Source organism: Odontesthes bonariensis, chromosome 4 (assembly GCF_027942865.1).
Source record: "Odontesthes bonariensis isolate fOdoBon6 chromosome 4, fOdoBon6.hap1, whole genome shotgun sequence".
NCBI lineage: Eukaryota > Metazoa > Chordata > Actinopteri > Atheriniformes > Atherinopsidae > Odontesthes > Odontesthes bonariensis.
Window position 1 is genome coordinate 23734029 of NC_134509.1, and position 19495 is coordinate 23753523.

Genomic DNA, 19495 nt, shown 5'->3' on the forward strand with positions numbered 1-19495 from the left:
TCTTTAACTTGTGAATTTCCCAGCAGCACTGGCAAAAGAAAATCCATGTAATGTAATGTTTTTGGAAAGGTGACAGTTGCAGATTTTCCTCATTTCAAAGATGTGTAAGGTTGTTTATTATTTATGAAATCCTCTGGTCCACTCAGATTGTGTCACAAACACACAGTTAATACTCGTGCACTCACAAACACACACCTGTCTGCCTTGGTGAGATCTTCAGCGGTGAATAATAGATAAGTAGACTGAGGTCAGACTGTTTAAATGAAACCAGTGGAGAGATCATTTAAGCATGCTAGACATATCTAATAAGATAAGGAAAAAAAAAATCTGAAAACGAGGTCAAAGCTTACAACACTATGACAGCACTGGGGACTGACGATTTCTTTCTTTTTTTAATAGTTGATTAAAGCCTGAATACCACAAAATAAATAACAGTAATAATAACCAGAAAGCTAAACTCTCTAATAGGTTGTTTTAATTTTGTTTATTAGTTATTATTGCTAATTTACCACATTTGATTTTTCCCCTTGTATTATTATGTAAAACAAGTTTGAAATACAACAAAGTGTGTGATCAGTAACGAAAAGTAAAATGTATTTGCTGCCCTTTAGTGGTGATACAGAGCCATTACAGCTAAAACTCCACCCTGCATGGTCTGATCATCTGCAAGTGCATAACACCTATGTAAAGTAAGTGTCAGATAGATTAACAGAAACAAGCCAAAACCACATCTTCCTATGAGAGTATGGTTAGTTTGTTATGTGGGCCTACGTAAGTTCTGAGTGAAGGCCAATACAGGTGATCCCATCTCAACCCTGCGCACAAACCTAGCATGAAGCAGGGGGCAAGTGCCTGAAAATACAGTTTTATCTTCTTTATTCTTTTTTCAGTGTTATTAAAGAAAGCACTGAAGCTTCTTTTCTTAGCATTTGAAATGCTCAGCTTGTATCATTGCTGCCAATTTAGTGCTTTAATTTGACTGAGTTAGAAACATTCTACTAAGTAATAAGACAGATGTCACTTTTAGGTCCTTACCATTTTGTTTTTTATATATGTTCAAACTGTCAAGCAAATTACACAAAGTAACTGAAACACTGTGAGTCTAGACTCTAGAGGCTGTCTGCTGACTCCATCGGACCCCAGAAAGCTGCTCTCTTTGCGTCGTAGTCTCCACAGAAAATATTTATTTTTATTGAGATCATCATTACATAACATACAGTAGAGTACAACAGGCTTCACAACAAGGTGCATGTGACACATATAACAACTCATTCTTCAAGAAGTGATATTGTGCATTTTATTGCATTTACAATTGCAACAATATAGTTAGTACAAACATGGATGTTCAAATAATTTAAGCAACTTTAACCTAATTATTGCTCTCACTCCTTCAAACTCCTTTACATGCAGCTTAGAATGAAAGACAAGTTGAATTTAGAACATTTCAGTTTCCTGCAGTCATTACAGGCTGCAAACTGTTCTTTTTGATAGGTTAAAGTTTGTAGCCTGAGCTTGCTTCTACAATAGAAATATACAATACGAAATATTTATTGAACTTTATCAATAAATCATAGTCAAAGACTGTCAGGGAAAGAAGAGGTACGAGCTGTTGGTGAGTCTTCATGAGTTTGTGTTTATGTTCACGGAGGTGTGCTGAAGTACATATGCAGAGCCGGAGTGAAGATTAAAATAGTTCCCAGTATTGACACTGTGAGGAAGGCCCACAGGAAAATCCTGTCCAACACCTGAGCCACAAATTTCCAGTCTTGTACAACCTGATGAGACAGACAGACAAATGAAGTTCACAGATGTGATTCTTTGTAAACCTCAAGCATTTTCTCACAGCAAAATATCTCTCAGTTGGAACATATCAACTGCTTTGTGTCATTTTAAAAAGTGTTTGTTGAGCAAATGAAACATAAAGAGGGAGTTAGATTCTAGCTAATAAAAAGCTATAAGAGTATGTAATTTGACACAACATGCATGAAATCGCATTCATCCCACGCCTTCCCTCATACCTCTCGTATGAAGTGCTCCTTCTTAATGTGGCGACTGATGTAGCGAACTGAATTTGTGGCTTTCGCCAGCATTGCCAGCCACACTTGGTTCTCATCCTCCTTCCCTCCGTGTGCTCCTCTCGGCTGGCTGCCACAGTGGTCAGGAACACCTCGTCGGCCCGCACCTCGGCTGGGCTTCGGCTCTGGGCTTCGCATCTCAATATCTGGGAAGTGGTATCTGAGGATCATGACAGTCATCCTGTTATTTTTAAATTAAAAGGTCTTAATTTATACTGACAGACTTCATGGCTGAGTGTAAGATGATAAGCTCGATACCACAGGCAGAAACAGCTAGCCTAGCATCTCGCATGTTATATAAATTCTATTCGAGGAATTTATTTTCATTTGCATTTTAATGTATTTCCACACAATAAGAGAAAAACATACATTCGATGTCTTCTCAACCTCATATTAAGACTGCAATATCAGTATTGAATGTAAGCTCTTGGCCAAAAATACAAATAAAAACTGAGTAATTGTTACCTATCAGTGTGTCCCCTCATACACAGCAGTCTGGGCAGTCTCTGAAGAAAGAGGCTCTTTACCCAAGGGGCCATGGGGTGATATGTGGCAGAGGAACGGTGGTGGACATTAATAACAAAGACGGTGACGATGATGGAGAAGGTGACAAAGATCATGATGAAGAGCAGGTACTCTCCGATTAGTGGGATCACCTGTAGATGTGAAAAAAAGACATTAGAAAATCAACCACATAAACACCTCAGTCTAATGTGTGAAACGTGAGTCACTTCCTCTGAAAATGAGTTAATTACTTACATTAAGACATGTTATTATATGTTTTTGGGGTAATGGAAACACAGTTATGCATTTATTATTGTATGTCTGCCAAATGATTAGCCTAAATGCAACTCATTCAACATTTTCTTCTACTGTCTTCTAGATAATAGCTTGTAATAACCCTAAATAGACCATTAAGGCAACATTGTAGGAGCGTAAAAGGGAGAAATGCTCAGCGGTGGGCTATAGAGAATTAAAAGTCAGTGATTTGAGATTAAAATTACAGTCAGTCAGGATAAGTGAACTCGTAAAAATGATGTAATGATGTGAAAAATTACAGCATAGTAAAACCTTCAAATAAAAATAGGTTTCTTAGTCAAACCTGCATAGATTACCAACCTTGGAGGATGATGGGATGATTTCTTCTATGACCAACAGAAACACAGTGAGTGACACCAGTACGGATGTCGAAAGCGACAGTTTCTCTCCCTCATCTGATGGCAAATAGAACACCAACACGGTAAGAAAGGACAGCCCGAGGCATGGGATGATGAGGAAGAGGGTGTAGAACAAGGGCAGCCTCTTCAGGATGAAAGAGTAAGTGATAAATGGGTACCAGTACACCCCGTCCCTCCTGCTTCCTCTGACTCCTGTGGCATTGAGGATCTCCCATTCGCCATTGTCAAAGAAGTCTTTACGATCCACGTAGTGATCCACTAAGACCATGTCAACCATGTTTCCATCGTAAGTCCACGAGCCAAACTTCATGGGGCAGTTCTGTCGATCGAAGGGGAAGAAGGTGACATCCATGGTGCAGGAGGATTTATAGCTGGCAGGTGGAGTCCATGTTATAGTGCCATCCCAGCGCACAATGGCTTTGGTCATCAGGGAACCTTCAAAGCGACCATCAGCACTGGCAGAAAAATGAACAGAAAAGGAGGAGGTTGGGAAAGAGTCAGGATGGTGATCAATATTATATTAGAGAGCACACAGGAAGAGAATCAGGTGGGAAACACAGAAATAAGGCAAACATTACTGATTTGATTTCAATTACTTAACCAGAATCACCAAAAATAGCTCTGAGTGTGCTAATAATGTTTGCAGTGTGCTGCGTAACTCACTTTTCATACAGAACAATGTCAGGGAGCCATATAGTCTCTGATGGTACTCTGATCGACGTAACACCTCCATAGTCATCTGGGTTCCACTTTAGCTTCACATCAATCCACTCCTTTAAAGAACATGGATAGAAAACAGGACTATAATAAGCCACTCACTCAAATACATTTACACCAACAACGGTTTCCATTTTAGCACCATGGACAGCACCAAACTGTTCATTATATTATGTTTTCTTTGTGAAACCATCTCAAATTTGCTTGTCGCCTTGTCCATGACAATGTTTGTGTCTTTGTTCTGAATGACTGCAGTTTAAAAACAATGTCAAGCATACCTGGATTTATAACATTTGATAGCTGTTACAATGTTCTTTTTGTTGCTAATCATCCAGACAACAAGTAGTAATCTGGCACATACTTTATTTTCAATCACTGTACAAGTATCTTTATGAACTGGACTTGACAATGTGACAAGACATGAGTACCGATGATGCCTCTCCTCATACTTGCTTTCTGGAAAGTTTGGTCTGAAACATATATATTTGAAATTTGTGCACTCTTGTAAAACAGTCAGTAACACCTCAGTACATCAGAGTGAGTGATATTGGTAATCTTTATATGGGCTACAGCTGCACATTACTAGGCAGCCATCCATCCATCCACTTTCTATACCCGCTTAATCCAATTTTGGGTCGTGGGGGGGCTGGAGCCTATCCCAGCTGTCAAACAGGCAAGAGGCTGGGTACACCCTGAACAGGTCGACAGTCCATTACAAAGATAAACGTGACAAACAGCCGTGCATGCTCACACTCACTCCTGGGGTCAATTTAGAATCACCAATCATCATAACATGCATGTTTCTGGGCAATGGAAGCAGGCATATAATGGGGAACATGCAACCCACATTAACAGCCAATAAATCTTATATCATCAGATTAGAACAGAATGAGGCAAAGTCATGAAGAGCAAAACGACTGCATATTTAACTAACCCAATTCCCACATGTGACAAAGAAAGTCACAAGTTAAAGATTTTGAATTTGTAAAGATGAAGGTAATTGTAGAGGTGAATGTGTCTACCTGCCAGAGCCAGACATTTGTAGTCATTAGCTGGTTCTTTTCATCCTGTAAGACAAAGAATTTAAATGTTTGTAAATCTTCTTACTGGGCAAACCAGAAGCTGGAGACTAAAAAGTTGAGTGCCATAAAAGTCTGAAAGTATTATCCACTACTTAGAAAACAAAGTGGAACAGCTTGTGGCATTCAATGCTTTTATTCAGGGTATACTGACAAAAGAAAAACAATGTTTTAAATCAATTTACAATACAAAAAAAAGAGGAAAAAAAATAGCAACATGAACACTGCAGCCTTTCTCTTGATATTGCTCAAAATTAAATATAAGCAACATAAGTAATACTTATGACAGTCACTGAAAGAGGCTGATGGAGGATTGCAAGGAGGGGAACACCCAGTGGGGTTTTCCTTACATTTGTAGAGTTTTTGTCTTTGAAATAAGATTTGCAGAGTTGTAGAAAGTAAGTAAGAGAATTAGGAAAATATATTAAATAGACATTTTTTCTATCAAGAGGTGATGAGGCCAATCTGATTGCATCTTGTCCAAAAAAACAAAAAAAAAACCATCTGAGGCATAGATATAGTGAATGTACCACAAGATGGCACTCTCATTAATGTTATATCTGCATGACAGACGAATGAGTGTAAAATGCTGACATGGTTCTTGGTTGAACAATAAAAGTAATCTGCTCCCTTGCAGCCCTCTGGCCTCACTCTTTCATTTGATTATATGGGCCACTTTGGGTTTCTCTTTCAAGCATTCTTCCGCCTTTGTTTTCAATCTTCTTTGCTCTTTTAAATAATTTTGCTCTTCATCCTCTCATTGTAGAATCTCTACAATACTCTCTCAGTTGACCTTCCCTATTATCCATCTTCTATAGTTCCTGTCGTATGCTCATTTCCTTTCTCTCTTTAATTGTATTTCTTTGAAAAACACATCTGTTGAAATAGATCTATCTTTCCTTTCTCCACATAACCACAAGTCCTTCTTGTGCTCGATATATTCTGCCCTCAGTCTGAATAATTATTTCCCCCTCCTTTAACCCTCAACTCCACAAGGGACTATAACAGGGTTTTACTGACAATTTTACAGTATATAAAACAAGAAATAAATCTGGTTTTATGTAGTTTAATTAGGCCCAGTCAAACTTACTGCTTTAATTTACACTGTCCATGCTTCTTGTTTCCCTGAGTACAGCAGCCTTGTTTGGATATTTGCAATCGCTGATACTGAAAAGGTTTTCCTCTGATGACTCTTCTATGATGGTACATTTGTGCAACTGTGCCTGGACAGTACATCAATGCACTACCAATCCAGAGTCTGTTAAATTTTCCTGAAGCTCTTTTGCTGCCACTCCTTAGTTCGACACATTATCCTATTTAAAAACAAAACAAACCTTCCAAGCAAAGCTTGAGAACAAACCACAACCCAAACGTGTCAGTAAAGGTCTAAAGCCTTGGTTAAAATTAGCTTGTGAATCAAACTTGAAATAATTTCTCTACTCAACATGCCTCTTGTGTAATTGTGAATGCGTGTATAATTTCCTCACCACATCAACCAGCTGTGAGATTTTCAGTCCAAAGCGTACAGTTATGGTGTCATTGGCATGCTGGACAGGCCGCACCCACTTCTGGTAACCTTTGAAGAGGTTTCTCAACAAGGCATCCTCCATCTCAGCCAATGACACAAAGTCATCCAAAGCTGGAAGGAGCAGGAGAAAAAAGCAGTGAGGAGGAAACAGGGAAAACTGGCGTGATGAACTTTGAGAGCTCTTAAATGAATACAGATCATTTGATATTTGTTTAACCTTTGTAAAGATGAAAAAACTAAATGCTGGTCTACATAGTAGTGTTTCTTTGCGTCATCTATCACATTGCTTTCCATACTGCTCTTCTAACATGTCACGCAGGTGTCTTTATTAGTAGTAGTTCATTTTAGATTAAACGTTTTGCTGATGAGTGATATGTGGAAACCACAGCTGGGATTGGGCATGAAGTCATTAGTTTAATAAGTATCTATCATAAACAAAATGCAGGGTGAATTTAACTCTTAGCTTGAGTTAAATTAATGTTAAAGAAGCATTAGAGCTGCTACAGTTCATCCTGACAGGAACATTAAAGACATCAGATGGCTCCAAATTCACAAATGTCAACCTCATTGTGAATTATTGTGAATTCAGAATTATGAGATGTTACCTTGAAACCATGGATTTTGTGCAAATCCATCCAGTAGATGTAGAGATGTTTCACTGGATGAACAAAAACTTAAATCATCCCAGAGTTTTAGAGACTATCACTGACCAGCAGATCAAAAGCTCACAGATTCTTCATCAGGGTGCCATAAACATCATGGCAATCTATCCAGTGGATTATATTTTCAGCTATATTCACTGGTTTCAGATCCTCAGATATGTTTGTTTCGCCTCATTATACATTTACACATCAGTGACTTACTTGATGAATTAAATAAGAAAAATATAAAAATCTGTTGCAGCTTTAATTATATTGTTACTGAACTCAGAAACTTGATCTGGACATAAATGTCATCCTACAGCTTTCAGAACATACACAAAGTCATCAATTAACAATGTGAACCATCTTTATGGAGCCTGACAGGCAAGTGGGAGGAAAAAAAAGTTAAGTCTTTACAATCAAGCTCTACACACAGACAATAAACTTAGACTGGACTGACAGCTGGTCATGGCCGGATGAATGCATCTAAGCTCCCAAGGCTGGCAAAATGATCATGCTGACACGATCACCTCAGACGGAACAATTGCCAGGGGAGACAAAAAGAGCTCAAAGCGCTCTGTGCAGTCAGGCAAAAGACATAATCATCAGTTAAAGAATGACACTTGCACTCTGGGAAACTGTGATGAAAGAACAGTGCTTTTACTTCCCCTGTCGCCATTCATTTGCAAACAGCTGAGAGATATCAGGTCCCTTAGGTGGAGAGTTACAGATCAGAGCAAGCAAAATTACGGTGTGTAATTCATTTTGGTTCAGTCTCACTCATCAGTTGAAAGCACAAAACAAATGAGTGTAAAGCCTAAACTGAAAGGAGACACATTGCAGTTGGTAAAAATAGAAGCTACTTTGTGACTTAAAGTTTGCAGAAATTATTCCACAAATAACTAGAGTTGTTCAACAACAGCTGTATGTCCTGCCACATTGTCCTTGAGCAAGACACTGAACCTCATCCGTTACTCACTGTCTATAAGCCAGATGCAAATGACAGCAGCGTTCGCCGTACGCTCAAAGCAGTGTGTGATATTTGTGCTTGAGCAGCACACACTGTAACTCAGTGGCTTTATCAGCTCAAAGCTTGGAGCGATTGTCCACATAAGAAGCCAATATTTGGCACAGCCTGTGATATGGTGATGTAAAAGAAGCCAACGGACAGAAGAGAGAAGTTCAATTCAACAGCCTCTCCAACAAGGGGAATGCATCAGAGGAGTGGAAAGAGCTGATAAGGAAGGAGAGAGACAGAGTGACCCAGAGCAATTCCCTCCAGCGTCTGAGAGAGACCGCATGAGGGGGAAGGGTAGATGTTGGTGCAGAGGGATACATTAACTGGGACAAGGGGAATGAGAGCAGACAGCAAAACAGATAGCAAGGGGAAAACAAATTCCCATTTCTACTTACAACTAAACACTGAGACTTCTTTTCGGCTGTGTGAACCATTCCCTTATACATTGTACATGCTGCTCGCTCATGTGGCCGTGACTCAGGAGCTGGAGCAGAAATGTGTTTGGGCAGGACACTGAACTCTAAGGTGCTTGTGACGGAAGGAAGCCTCTGACATGGCAGCTTTGCTCAGTGAATGGGTGAATGTGAAACCCATTGTAAAGTGCTCTATAGAATTTATGGCAGAGATTAAATGATACCACGTAAGTGCACAATATTTACTTAATACTTGAAAGCAGACACTCTAGCTTACTGGAAAGAGACTCAAAAGTCATCCCTATATATGTATTTACATATATATGTATGTGTGTATATATGTGTGTGTCCAAGTTACATGACTGATTTATCAAGAAATCTAAGCTTCATTTAAGATGAAATTATTCTGTCTCACTTTTTAAAAAAATTGTTTTTGTGTTGTAAATTCTGATTCTAATACACAAGATAAATGCTCAGAAATCTTTTTTTGCTAACTATCTACACTCAATAATCCATCATAGCAGAGAAGGATTTTTATTCTATTGTTATCTATCTTTTAAAAATGGAACCAGTCATCTAAAAAAGTAATCAGGTTGGAAACAAAACCAAAAAAACAATGAAATTTCAGAAAATACAATAAAGTGACAAAAAGTAACAGTGGACAAAACACAAAACTAAAACGGAGAACACCATGAAGTAGAAAAGACAACATTTCATAAATAAATTAAATCAGAAAACATCACGATGAAACAAAAACTTGTTTTGTAAGACAGAAAAAAATTAGTTGAACTTTTAATGTTGTGACTTCTGAAACGTTATCATTTACATTTTGTGACCCTATTTTTTAAATGCTGCAAAGTTTTTGGTTTTGTTGTGTTTCCTCTCGTATTGTTGTGTTTTGCACCTGGGATCCATGGCATGAGAGGCACACACTTTCGTATTTAACACTCTACACTATACACTATATGTCTGGGCAAAAAAAACATATCAATCACTGCACGGAAGTATGCGGATCTTTAAATAAATGTGGTGAGTCACAGATAAGGGCAGAGATAATAAACCATTTTAAATGTATTTTTCCAGGAGCACGAGAAGAAGTTTGGAACCACCAAGACTCTTCCTGGAGTTGGTCATCCAGCCAAGCCATATAAGTAAACAAGAAGGTCAGGAAAGTGACAAAAAGCCCAACAGTCACTCTAACAGCTTCAGAAATCCTCTGCAGAGATGGGTGACCAAAAAAGCACTAAATCATTCACGCCTTTATGGCTGAATGATTTAGGAGGAAGATTATTCTCTAAAAGAAAGTTTGAGTAAGTGTGGACCTTATTTTGCCACTTTTCAATTTTCTCTTGTTTCCTGCTGAGTGTGAGGCATTAAAATTCTGATTACATGATGTTTTCAGACTCAGATTACCTCCCATTGCATCAGATCCTCACTAAGTTTGCAACAACAAGAAATGGGGCTTCAACAGAGTCAGTCAGCTTTATCGATCCCAGATCTCGACTCACTGTTTCAACTAAAATACAGGAGACTCACTATTCAAACATTACAGGTACAGATTCTTCTACAAGAGCTCCTGCTCCCTCCCTCAGAGAGATGCTGATTGACCCTGTGAATGTGTGTGTCTGTAGCTGGGAAGACATGAAGGGGAAAGTATTGATCAGAATGTGCTCTGTGGTGGTTCGGGGGATGGTGTTCAATCTCTGTAAAAAAATTATGATCCATTAGCATGAGTCTGTGTGTGTATCTATTTCCTATACCAGCGATGTAAGAAGAAAATGTACAGCACTTTGTGGGTGTGTGTGTGTGCAAGAAAGCTTTGCTGATGATTGATAGAGAAGCAGAAGTGGCCCAGCATGCAAACAAGCACCCTGCCTCCTTCTCAATCCAAAACACCCCATGGGTGAAACAGTGTATGATCACCTCAACACCACCATCTGCTCCATGTTGAACCACAGCAGGACGTACCACTGAGAGGGGTAATAGGAAAGGGGGTAACGGAGGGGAGCCAATTTTCTTCCACATTCGTGAAAGTAAATGAAAGTATAACTTTGTGTTTTTACCCTTTTACTTCACTAACTCCACAGATTACCAGTGCAGTGCTTCCACGGACCATTGACAGGAAAGTGCACAAAAGATGAGCTGAATCTGCTCACAGCTGCCCACAATGCAACATGACAGGTTTCTGAAGGAGAAACTAGACTTTTCAAGAAGGTTAACCAATAAGTGCCTCAATAAGTGCATGTGGCTGGGTTGGACACAGTCAAAGTCATTGCACATGGCATAATAAGATGGAACCATACACCTACTACACATCCAACATAATAAACTGTGCATCTAAGCTAAATTATGATCAGCTAATATGACTATTTTTTTAAGAAATAGTCCCGATGGAAATTTGTCAGCAAGTTACAGGAATTTATTGGGGACATTATTCTTACATATACATATACTTGTCTTTTACCTATACTGGATAGCCTATATTCTAAATGCCTACAGTGAACTTAACATATCCTCACACACTCATAAGAAGGAGCAGCTGAAATATATTTCCTGTCGTTCACCAAAGTGACACAATATTCCACTATTTACTTTTCATAACAAAACCTACGAGAGATGAACAGCTTTATTATGTGAGAGAATTCCTTTTCCCCATTCGTTTCGATGATTATTGTATTTTTGTTGCCCCTCACCGTTCTACTGTAGCGTATTGCAGCTCGCCCTCTGTCACATTTCCCCAGGGGGGCGCTGCGCACTCACTGTTTAATAAATTATGAACGTGCTCCTCAGAACTGACCCCATCATTTCGTCCTGCATCCTCACATGATTAAAATTGCACACCTGAATTATGCAGCATGGTTGTTTCTATGTAAAGCACATTATTTGTTAAAAAGCGCTGTGCGGAACGTGGCACACATTGACCAATTAATCTGTTTGAATAAAGAGAATAACGTTGTGAGATGCGTGCAGAGCGCGCAACGCGATTCCAAATCAGGGACAAACCTTCCTGCTCAAACACTGAGTTTACCCTCTGTTTAGTTTAGTCCCGGCAGTTGCTGACTACACCTTCAACAGTTTTACGCACAGATGTGTGCCCCCCCCCCCCCCCCCCCCTCGATTCTCACCTTGCACAGTTGCCTTCCCAAGAGCCAGGCACAACCACAACACCGCAACCGCAAACTTCATGCTTCCTCTTGTCCGAAAACAACACCGAATGGACCTTTCCAGAGAGAGGATCGAATTATTTTACCATTCACACTATTCTATAGGATGCACCACTTCAACAACCATGTGGGACCTTCGGAGTATCACCGCTGTATTGCCCAGTTTAAATCATGAAGGACAGTCGGTTGTCGCTGTTGCATCAACACGTAGCACCTCCAGACCTCGGAGTAGAGCGGCTTGTGTTTTTCTTCCATCCGGTTTTACCAGCCGTTGTGTTTCCCCGCAGCTTCTTTGTGTGTGTGTCCCGGTGCAGATGGAGCCGAGCCGCCGGGCTGAGGGCGGGACAGAGGAGGGCTGGCCCGTCAGAGGATGTGGAAGGAGGACACATCAGGTCCACAGAGAAAAATATAAACATTCACATGTAAATAAATTCAAATTTGAAAGAGGATTTATGAATACGTTGAACACTTCTTATGTCTCCATGGTAAAGGCTACATTAAATTGATTAACTGTGGGCGAAAACTCTACCAAATATTGGAGGGGACAAAAACACCTAAACTGATAAAACTACTAAAATACCACAATATTTCAGAAAACACAACAACAAAGAACGTGTTTTCTCTGTTATGGTTATATTTTTCGTTTTGTTGTGTTTACACTGGTTAGACAAACATCTCAATCTTGAGTGGAAAGAACATTGCAAATAAATCCTTGAAATTAGATATTGCAAAACCACAATGCAGTCAGATGCAAGTTAATGCAGGTGATTCTTCTGTTTGTGCCTTTTCTTTGAATTCTTACTTAATGAGAGGCTTAAAAACAGAGTTTCTCATGAATAATTTCCTTTCCACTTTTTAATTTCAGGAGCGATTAGGCATCATCGATGAGACAGGTCCATATGCTCAGCCGCACCTGCTCTAACAATAGGTTGTGATGCTATGTTGAGTACACCCTTCACAGGAGGATGAGAAAGAAAGCCTAATATAAGCAAAAATGAGAGGTTCAGCTATATTGTCAAGAAATCGTTTTAGACTTTTTTTGCGAGTACAAGAATTAGTCACATGTTACACATATTCATCAAGTAAATCCAGATGAAGCACACACAAAGCCAGAACTAATTCCTCTATCTCTGGGCTTCCAACAACAGGTGTTTTCCTGCTGAACAATGACAAGATTAGTAACATAACAAATGTTATTACACTGAAAAAATTTCAACTTTAAACAACATTTTCTTCCTCTTACTACTAATACATCAGACAGCTGGTTGCCAAACTTTGGGAGACAAACCAAAACAAAAGAAAAATTGGGAAATTTTCAACAATGCAATGAAAACTTAATTTTTTTTTTTTGCTTGAAGTTTTACTGAAAAGAAATTGCTGCAATGAAGCAATTTTCAGTGTCTTCAAATCTTTAAATCTGAGCTGAGAATGGTAATTGGTTGCAGTTTTTAAGAAGAATCTTGGTCCATTCTTGCTGAACACCAGATTTCAGGTTTTCAACAGTCTGTGGTTGCTGTTGTCCGTTTCTCCTCATCATGATGCTTTTAATAGGAAACAGATGTGGACCGCAGGTAAGTCAGTCAAGCACACACCGTCTGTGTCTAAGAAGCTACACTGTTATGAGTCATGCAGACATTAAGTCTGACATCCCAGGATTCCTAGATTTTTTTCACCTAGATTTCTCTTTTTTTTTCTGGAAATGTGATTTGTACATTTCACTAAAAGTGCTGCTCAAAGTTTGTGGCTCCACAAATTGAAAAGTCCTGTATCATCATAGCCTTATGAGTCCTGAAATTCTGTTCAAATAGGTGGCAAAGGTTGCTGATGAACTACACGACTTACTACTTTAGATGGGCAGCACTTCCACTTATTGTGAAGCACTTAGTTTATGATAAATGGCTTAGATGGTATTTTAAAAAGCAGTGGCCTGTATGTCTCCTCTAAGAAACCCATCACAATATTTTGTAGTCAGCACATTATCATAAATCATCAGAGAGCACATTTTGAAGCTCCATTCAGTTTAGCAATACACTGACATTTATATATGCCCTACAGTGCCATGTCTGTCATACATGCTGTGATATAATCTCTGTCTAACATTAGACTTTGTGTGAGGCTGTAAGCTGATGCCATGCTAATGATAAAAAGATACTGCGAAGAGGAGAGAAATAAAAACATGTCAGGGGACTGGAAGTATACTCTATACTCTGCCAAATCACATCAAACCAAATCTGACCAGGAGTCATTTGGACACTGCCACATCATTTGACAGTCAAGCCATCGTGAATCAGGTTGCAGTTATATAATACATCTTAGCTTTAATTTGAGGATATTCACATTCAAGCAGGAAGAATGGTTTAGGAAATCCAGCTTCAGAGCCCTTTTTCTTTTCAAGGGGTTAAAGATAGCTGGACAGTTGAGTTGAACTCTCTTTTATGGACAGGCTGGGGCTAATCTTTCAATATCTCTTAATCAGTTAAGCTGCTAAGTTTTCTGGAGTTAATACCAAGCATAACATTTGCATTTGGAAGCTGTTTCTGTAAAACCCCAATATGTGATCAAAGTAATTCTCAGTGTAACAAAACAAATAAATCCCTGTGCAGGAACATTGGAAGTCCTTGAATTAAAATGGTCATACAGATAGCTCATCAATACTCCTCTATAGAGAATATGAAGATATGGCATGTCGTGTTGCATGCTGGGACGTGAGCACCATCTTGTGACAAATGCTCTCCCACTACCTTTAAGACCATTGTTGCCTGGTAAGAATTTGTTTTGTTTAGCTAAAATGTTTGAACATATTTGAGAAGCGATGACAACAAAAATAGAGAAAGAACGGACTAAGGTCCATTGTTTGAACGTCTTTCATTTAAGAATCCACAAAAGTAAGGAGGGGGGTAGAGCACCTTTGCATGACTTAGATCAATATGCCTCCTGTCAAAAACACGCCAACACTTTATGAAAACACTTTTGTCATTTAAAGTTAGAATCATCATTACATGTAAAATGTGCTCTTTTTACAACACCACCATCGCATTCATGGATGCCATTTTGCTGGTTGTCTTGGTTACCCCTAAACTACACCCGAAGTGTTTCTCTTTTACTTATTTTCTCACACTTTCATACAGAGCTAATTATACCATCCCTGCACCATAGTTTTTCTTCTACATATACATTTCCACACTGATGAGCACACTTGGGGTAAAGGTGTATTTAGTATCTTTCCCAAGGCTGCTTTGACTTGTTCAGTAGGTGGACAGCTGCTCTATCACCTGAGCCACAGCGTCACTATATTTTGGCAGCATGGACCATAAGAGCCTGAACCCAAAAGACCAAAGATGGTTGTGCAATGATTTTAGGCACACTGACATTCCAAAGGGATCACCTACCCCTGAATTAAAGGTAGAGTGGCAAAAATGAGCGCTTACTGTTGCACAATCTATTTGATTATCTGCTGTACAAGCTAAGGAGGTGAGGCGGTCGAGCTATCAATATCATATAGCTTGCTTAGGCTTTTCAAGACGCTCCTCTTAATGGGTAATTGTTGTGTAACACAGAGAAAATTGAACCAACATAATATAATCAGGCTTCACAATAGGCATAGCAGTTTTTTCCCCCTCACATGTAACATTAAATGCCTTGTGGAAATATAAATGACAGGGAGAGAACAGATAGATTGTGAAGAATGGATTTATAGAGGAGCAAAGGGACGGTAGCCCTTGAGAGTATAGAGCTCAGAATAATTTTCTTTGTGTCATTTATTCCAGCAATCAAATTAGCAATTGCTTGACTTGTAAACAACTCATGGCGAGCTGGTGAAGAAGATGGACTACTGCTCTGTCTCTGCTAATTAAGTTTGAGCTAACAGCAGCTGGAAGAAGGACTGAAAGGTGAATCACTCTGCACCCAGTCACAAACACCGAAATGCGTGGGATTTGATGGTTCATTCATAATCTTCATGAACACACACTTCTTTGCGGCACAAATACAGACGACAAGCTTGAAAATCTGCCACTTGGCTGCTTATGTTGGCTTTGTGCATTTCATTAGAGGCTGTCCTGTGCAGGCTATTCTATTGCCAAGACTTGCCCAGAGGGAGGAATCTGTCTCACGCACACATACAAAAACAACCACATGTACCCATCACGTAAGCATCACCTTCCCGTTTATCTAACACTCAAACCCTGTGGCAGTGGAAAACAAACTACAAGGGAAGGCTTCAAGAGGGTTGTTATCCAATGCTGGAGGCAAATGTAGACTATAGATGGTCTTTAGATGGAAGACTATTTCAGTAATTAGTTTCATTCCATTTTCATTCCAGGTTAATTAAGAAATTGAGTTCACATTAAGGTCATCAGTTCTGAGGGAGGTCAGCAGAACGAGTTGTGCTTTAATTACAGTAGAAATGCCTAATCATTTAACACCATCAAATAACCAAGGATTTGAGAAAAAAAGCAGCAAGGTTTTTTTTTTCTTTTCCCTGATTAATAATAGCTTTTAATCCGTCTAATATATGTCCTTTTGACTAATACAAGAGTTCAGTGTGGCAAAGGAACCCCATAAATCTAGGCATCACAAGATTTTGGGATTGTATTTGTCCCTGACCTAAATATATCAACCATTTGTTTGCAAATTTGGATATCTGGGAACATTTTATGCTGGTTCACTGCTCAGTCACTGTGGAATTTCTTCTGTCCATGACGATAAAAGACCGAGCTTTATCCGAGGCACATACATCTGGCTGTCCATACACACCAACAAATCTCTAGCTTCTAATTAAATTGCAGTCATTCCCTCTTGTATTTAGTGGTGGTATATGTTCAGTGACCTTTTCAATCCAAACAGGAAATGGATAGTAGACCATGATCAACATAAGGGCTATTCTCCAAAGCTGTGTGTGTAAGTATTTAAGCTCTTATCTATCTTTAGATGCCATCAAGTTACACTGTAGAAAATACTTAATCCAAGTTTTATGGAATTCTAAACAAAAATAGGTTGTGGCCTTCTCTTTTTTTAGGGTTATTTCTCATAATGCATCAACACGATATGTGAGCAGATCTCTGCACTGCAGTATAAACATATAGGCAGCAAAGTTTCTCACATAAATATTGAGAAAAATTTGACATGACTGTGAATTCCTGCTGCAGAGCCAATACCTGCTGCTTCAGCTGCTGTCATTTGTCATGCTGATTGTATGTTGTGTTATTATACTTCCCTCTATATCCACCGTGCCTTCTTTTCCCACCAGCATATCTTCTCTTTTTCCCATTAAATAATTGTTTTACAAGAGGGCTCATTCATTTTCTGGAACCTGCGCTTCCATACATAAATTCACAAAACTACATGTTGGTAAGAAGGAGAGTGTGTATTCAGGCACTGGCTACGCACACTTGGAGACACAAGGATAAGAGGCCTCCAAGTGATCACTTATTATGCAGAAGGTGACAGTGAAAGGCTGGTGCAAACCCTCACCCAACTGGAGTGATCCAGTACGCTGAGATACCAGCATGTGTATAAGAGGGAGCATCTCTGAGAAGAATGCAGCCAAATCCTTATCTCATTTGAGCCATTTTTTATACAAAGATGAAGTGACAAAGAGAAAGATATGGTCAAATTAGACAGTGGAAAAAGATAGAGTCTTAGCTTGATAAAAACTTGTCATGACAAGTTCTGCCATTTAGGAAAGAATCTGCAGTATGTCACACATTTCACACATTCAGTACGGTTGTGTACACATTTGAGTCAAGTTATGGTGACAGCTTGACTTGACCAAAGCCCTGTATAAATGCACACGAGGGTAATTGAGTTATTATCTTAAGTATGCCCGACGCTGTTGACTATGTGAAAAAACTGAAAAAAAGAACTATTATTCTCTTTTAGGGTTCATCATACATCTAAATATTGAAAAAAAAAAACTACAGCACGGTCCTTTCCTTTAAGCTATTTGAATGGCGATTTTGTCAGATGCAGCTGCGGTTCTAAAATCTGGATGTTATTAGAGCAGAGTGACAGGCTGGAAATGCTTTAAGCAACCACAAGTTGACACATAGTCTTTATGGGCTGATTTTTAGTCAGTGAATGAGATGTCTGACAAATTACCAACAAAAAAAAAGTGAATGAGGAAAGCCTTACTTGGAATTTGGCTGTATTGATACACACTTATACGAAATAATGGAACTTTTAAGCATATTTGAAGGATAATTGGAATTTAGCTGAGTGTATGCAAAAGTAATTTGCTTCCCAATCAATCTATCTGGGTGCGTCCAGCTTTTAGAGCTTTTGTACGATTTTGATCTGACTGGCAAGTTTGCATGCATTTTAAAAGTCCAGTTTTGGTCAGGATAACAAAATGATTTGTTTTAATTTTCTTGTGTCGTAAATATAATTCTTGAGAAGATTTGGAGGGCAGACGTCAAATCAAACGTCTGTTTCAGATTAATTTGTCAGGTGATTAAACAAGTTTGTAGAAAAGTATAGCAGTTTTATAGAAGTCCTTAGATGAAGCGCTGACAATGTTCTCAAGTGCTCGAGCAAGGTTTGGGCAGGACATTCCTCTCACATGTAAATCCTCAAGGAGCTTGGCACCTAAAGAGAAAAAATGAAGGAAAAACAGAATGACTCTTTGAATCTGTGTAGCGGAAAGGTACAACTAGATTTTAAAAAATGAAGAGAACAGAGAAATAGGTAGCCTAAACAAAGTATAGAGTGGTTCTGGGAGATCTGAAACCACAGTGCTGATTATGATAAAGCGATAAGACTGATTTTCTGCCCCAGTTGCCGTGGCAGCCAGGAGCAGCTGCAGTGGCAGGATAGCACTCGCTCTGCTATTGCAAACCTCTATTCTCTGAGCTGGTCGATTCTCAATGATTTGGAAAAGAGAGGAAGATCCTGCTGGGCCCATTGCCCTGCACATGCTGGGACCATAGGATGGGGATGGCGGGAGAGGAATACGTGACAGAGAAAACATGTTGGCTTTGATTGCAGTTTAAAAAAAAATTTAAAAAAAAGAGAACGGAAAACAAAAAAGAGAAAGGACAATCATCACTAATTTATAGACAAGTACAAAAATGAATACTCAAAGAAGTAGCTGTTTTATAGGAAATGTACATGTAACAGTCTGGTAACCATCACAGCTGCTCACAGAGGAGTCAAAGGACCACCAAATGTTAACTCTAATATGATTAAATCAATCAATCAATATGACATATTAGTCTTGGTGAAGCTGTATTGCTTTGGCAGGTATTGGTGCTGTGGGATTTTTTGTACATGCCCTAAAACTTCTATAGTCATAGGTGTGCACTATTACAGCCTTTGTTAAGCACATGATTTTTTTGTTTTGACTTCAATCCTTCAAGGCCATGCTTCCCACAGGGCAATATACTGTAATTAGCCTGGTTAAACTGCAGCATGTATAAATATCAAGCTTCATAGCTCACAGTGAAATAGATTTAAATAGCACTTTTGTAGTCTAGTGGACCACTCAAAGCACATTTACACTCCAATTCGCATTTACCTATTTACTCACAAACACAGTGTCTATTACACAACATAAGCAACATGGAGTTCACCACCTTACCCAAAGGTTTTTCTACATAAAGACTGGAGAATTACGTCTGCCAATTCACCTGATAAAATGAAACATTAGTGCACTTTTAAATTTTGTTTAAAAAAAAGTGTGCCAA

At 39.0% G+C, this 19495-nt stretch overlaps 1 protein-coding gene across 2 annotated transcripts; it reads right to left on the reverse strand.

The window, feature by feature from the left end:
• Positions 1 to 1168: 1168 nt before the first annotated feature.
• On the reverse strand, positions 1169 to 12147 carry chrnb3a (cholinergic receptor nicotinic beta 3 subunit a). Of its 2 annotated transcripts, none has more exons than XM_075463542.1 (9): positions 11962 to 12147; positions 11775 to 11869; positions 6537 to 6688; positions 4993 to 5037; positions 3917 to 4026; positions 3195 to 3708; positions 2541 to 2731; positions 2019 to 2235; positions 1169 to 1775 (listed from the first exon to the last, which is right to left on the reverse strand). In XM_075463542.1, exons 1-9 carry the CDS (start codon positions 12066 to 12068, stop codon positions 1641 to 1643), a joined length of 1566 nt encoding a protein of 521 aa, XP_075319657.1. In that variant the 5' UTR covers positions 12069 to 12147; the 3' UTR covers positions 1169 to 1640. The 2 variants fall into 2 exon arrangements, with proteins under 2 accessions (XP_075319657.1, XP_075319658.1); XM_075463543.1 differs by having other exon boundaries at positions 11948 to 12041.
• Positions 12148 to 19495: the final 7348 nt, after the last annotated feature.

Excerpts from the sequence above, each read along its gene's own strand:
- chrnb3a (XM_075463542.1), bottom strand. The coding sequence starts at position 12,068 with ATGGAAGAAAAACACAAGCCGCTCTACTCCGAGGTCTGGAGGTGCTAC. Across the intron at positions 2,732-3,194 it reads TCATCCCATCATCCTCCAAG|GTGATCCCACTAATCGGAGA; the intron begins GTTGGTAATCTA and ends TCACATCTACAG. Across the intron at positions 2,236-2,540 it reads ATGAGGGGACACACTGATAG|ATACCACTTCCCAGATATTG; the intron begins GTAACAATTACT and ends CATGATCCTCAG.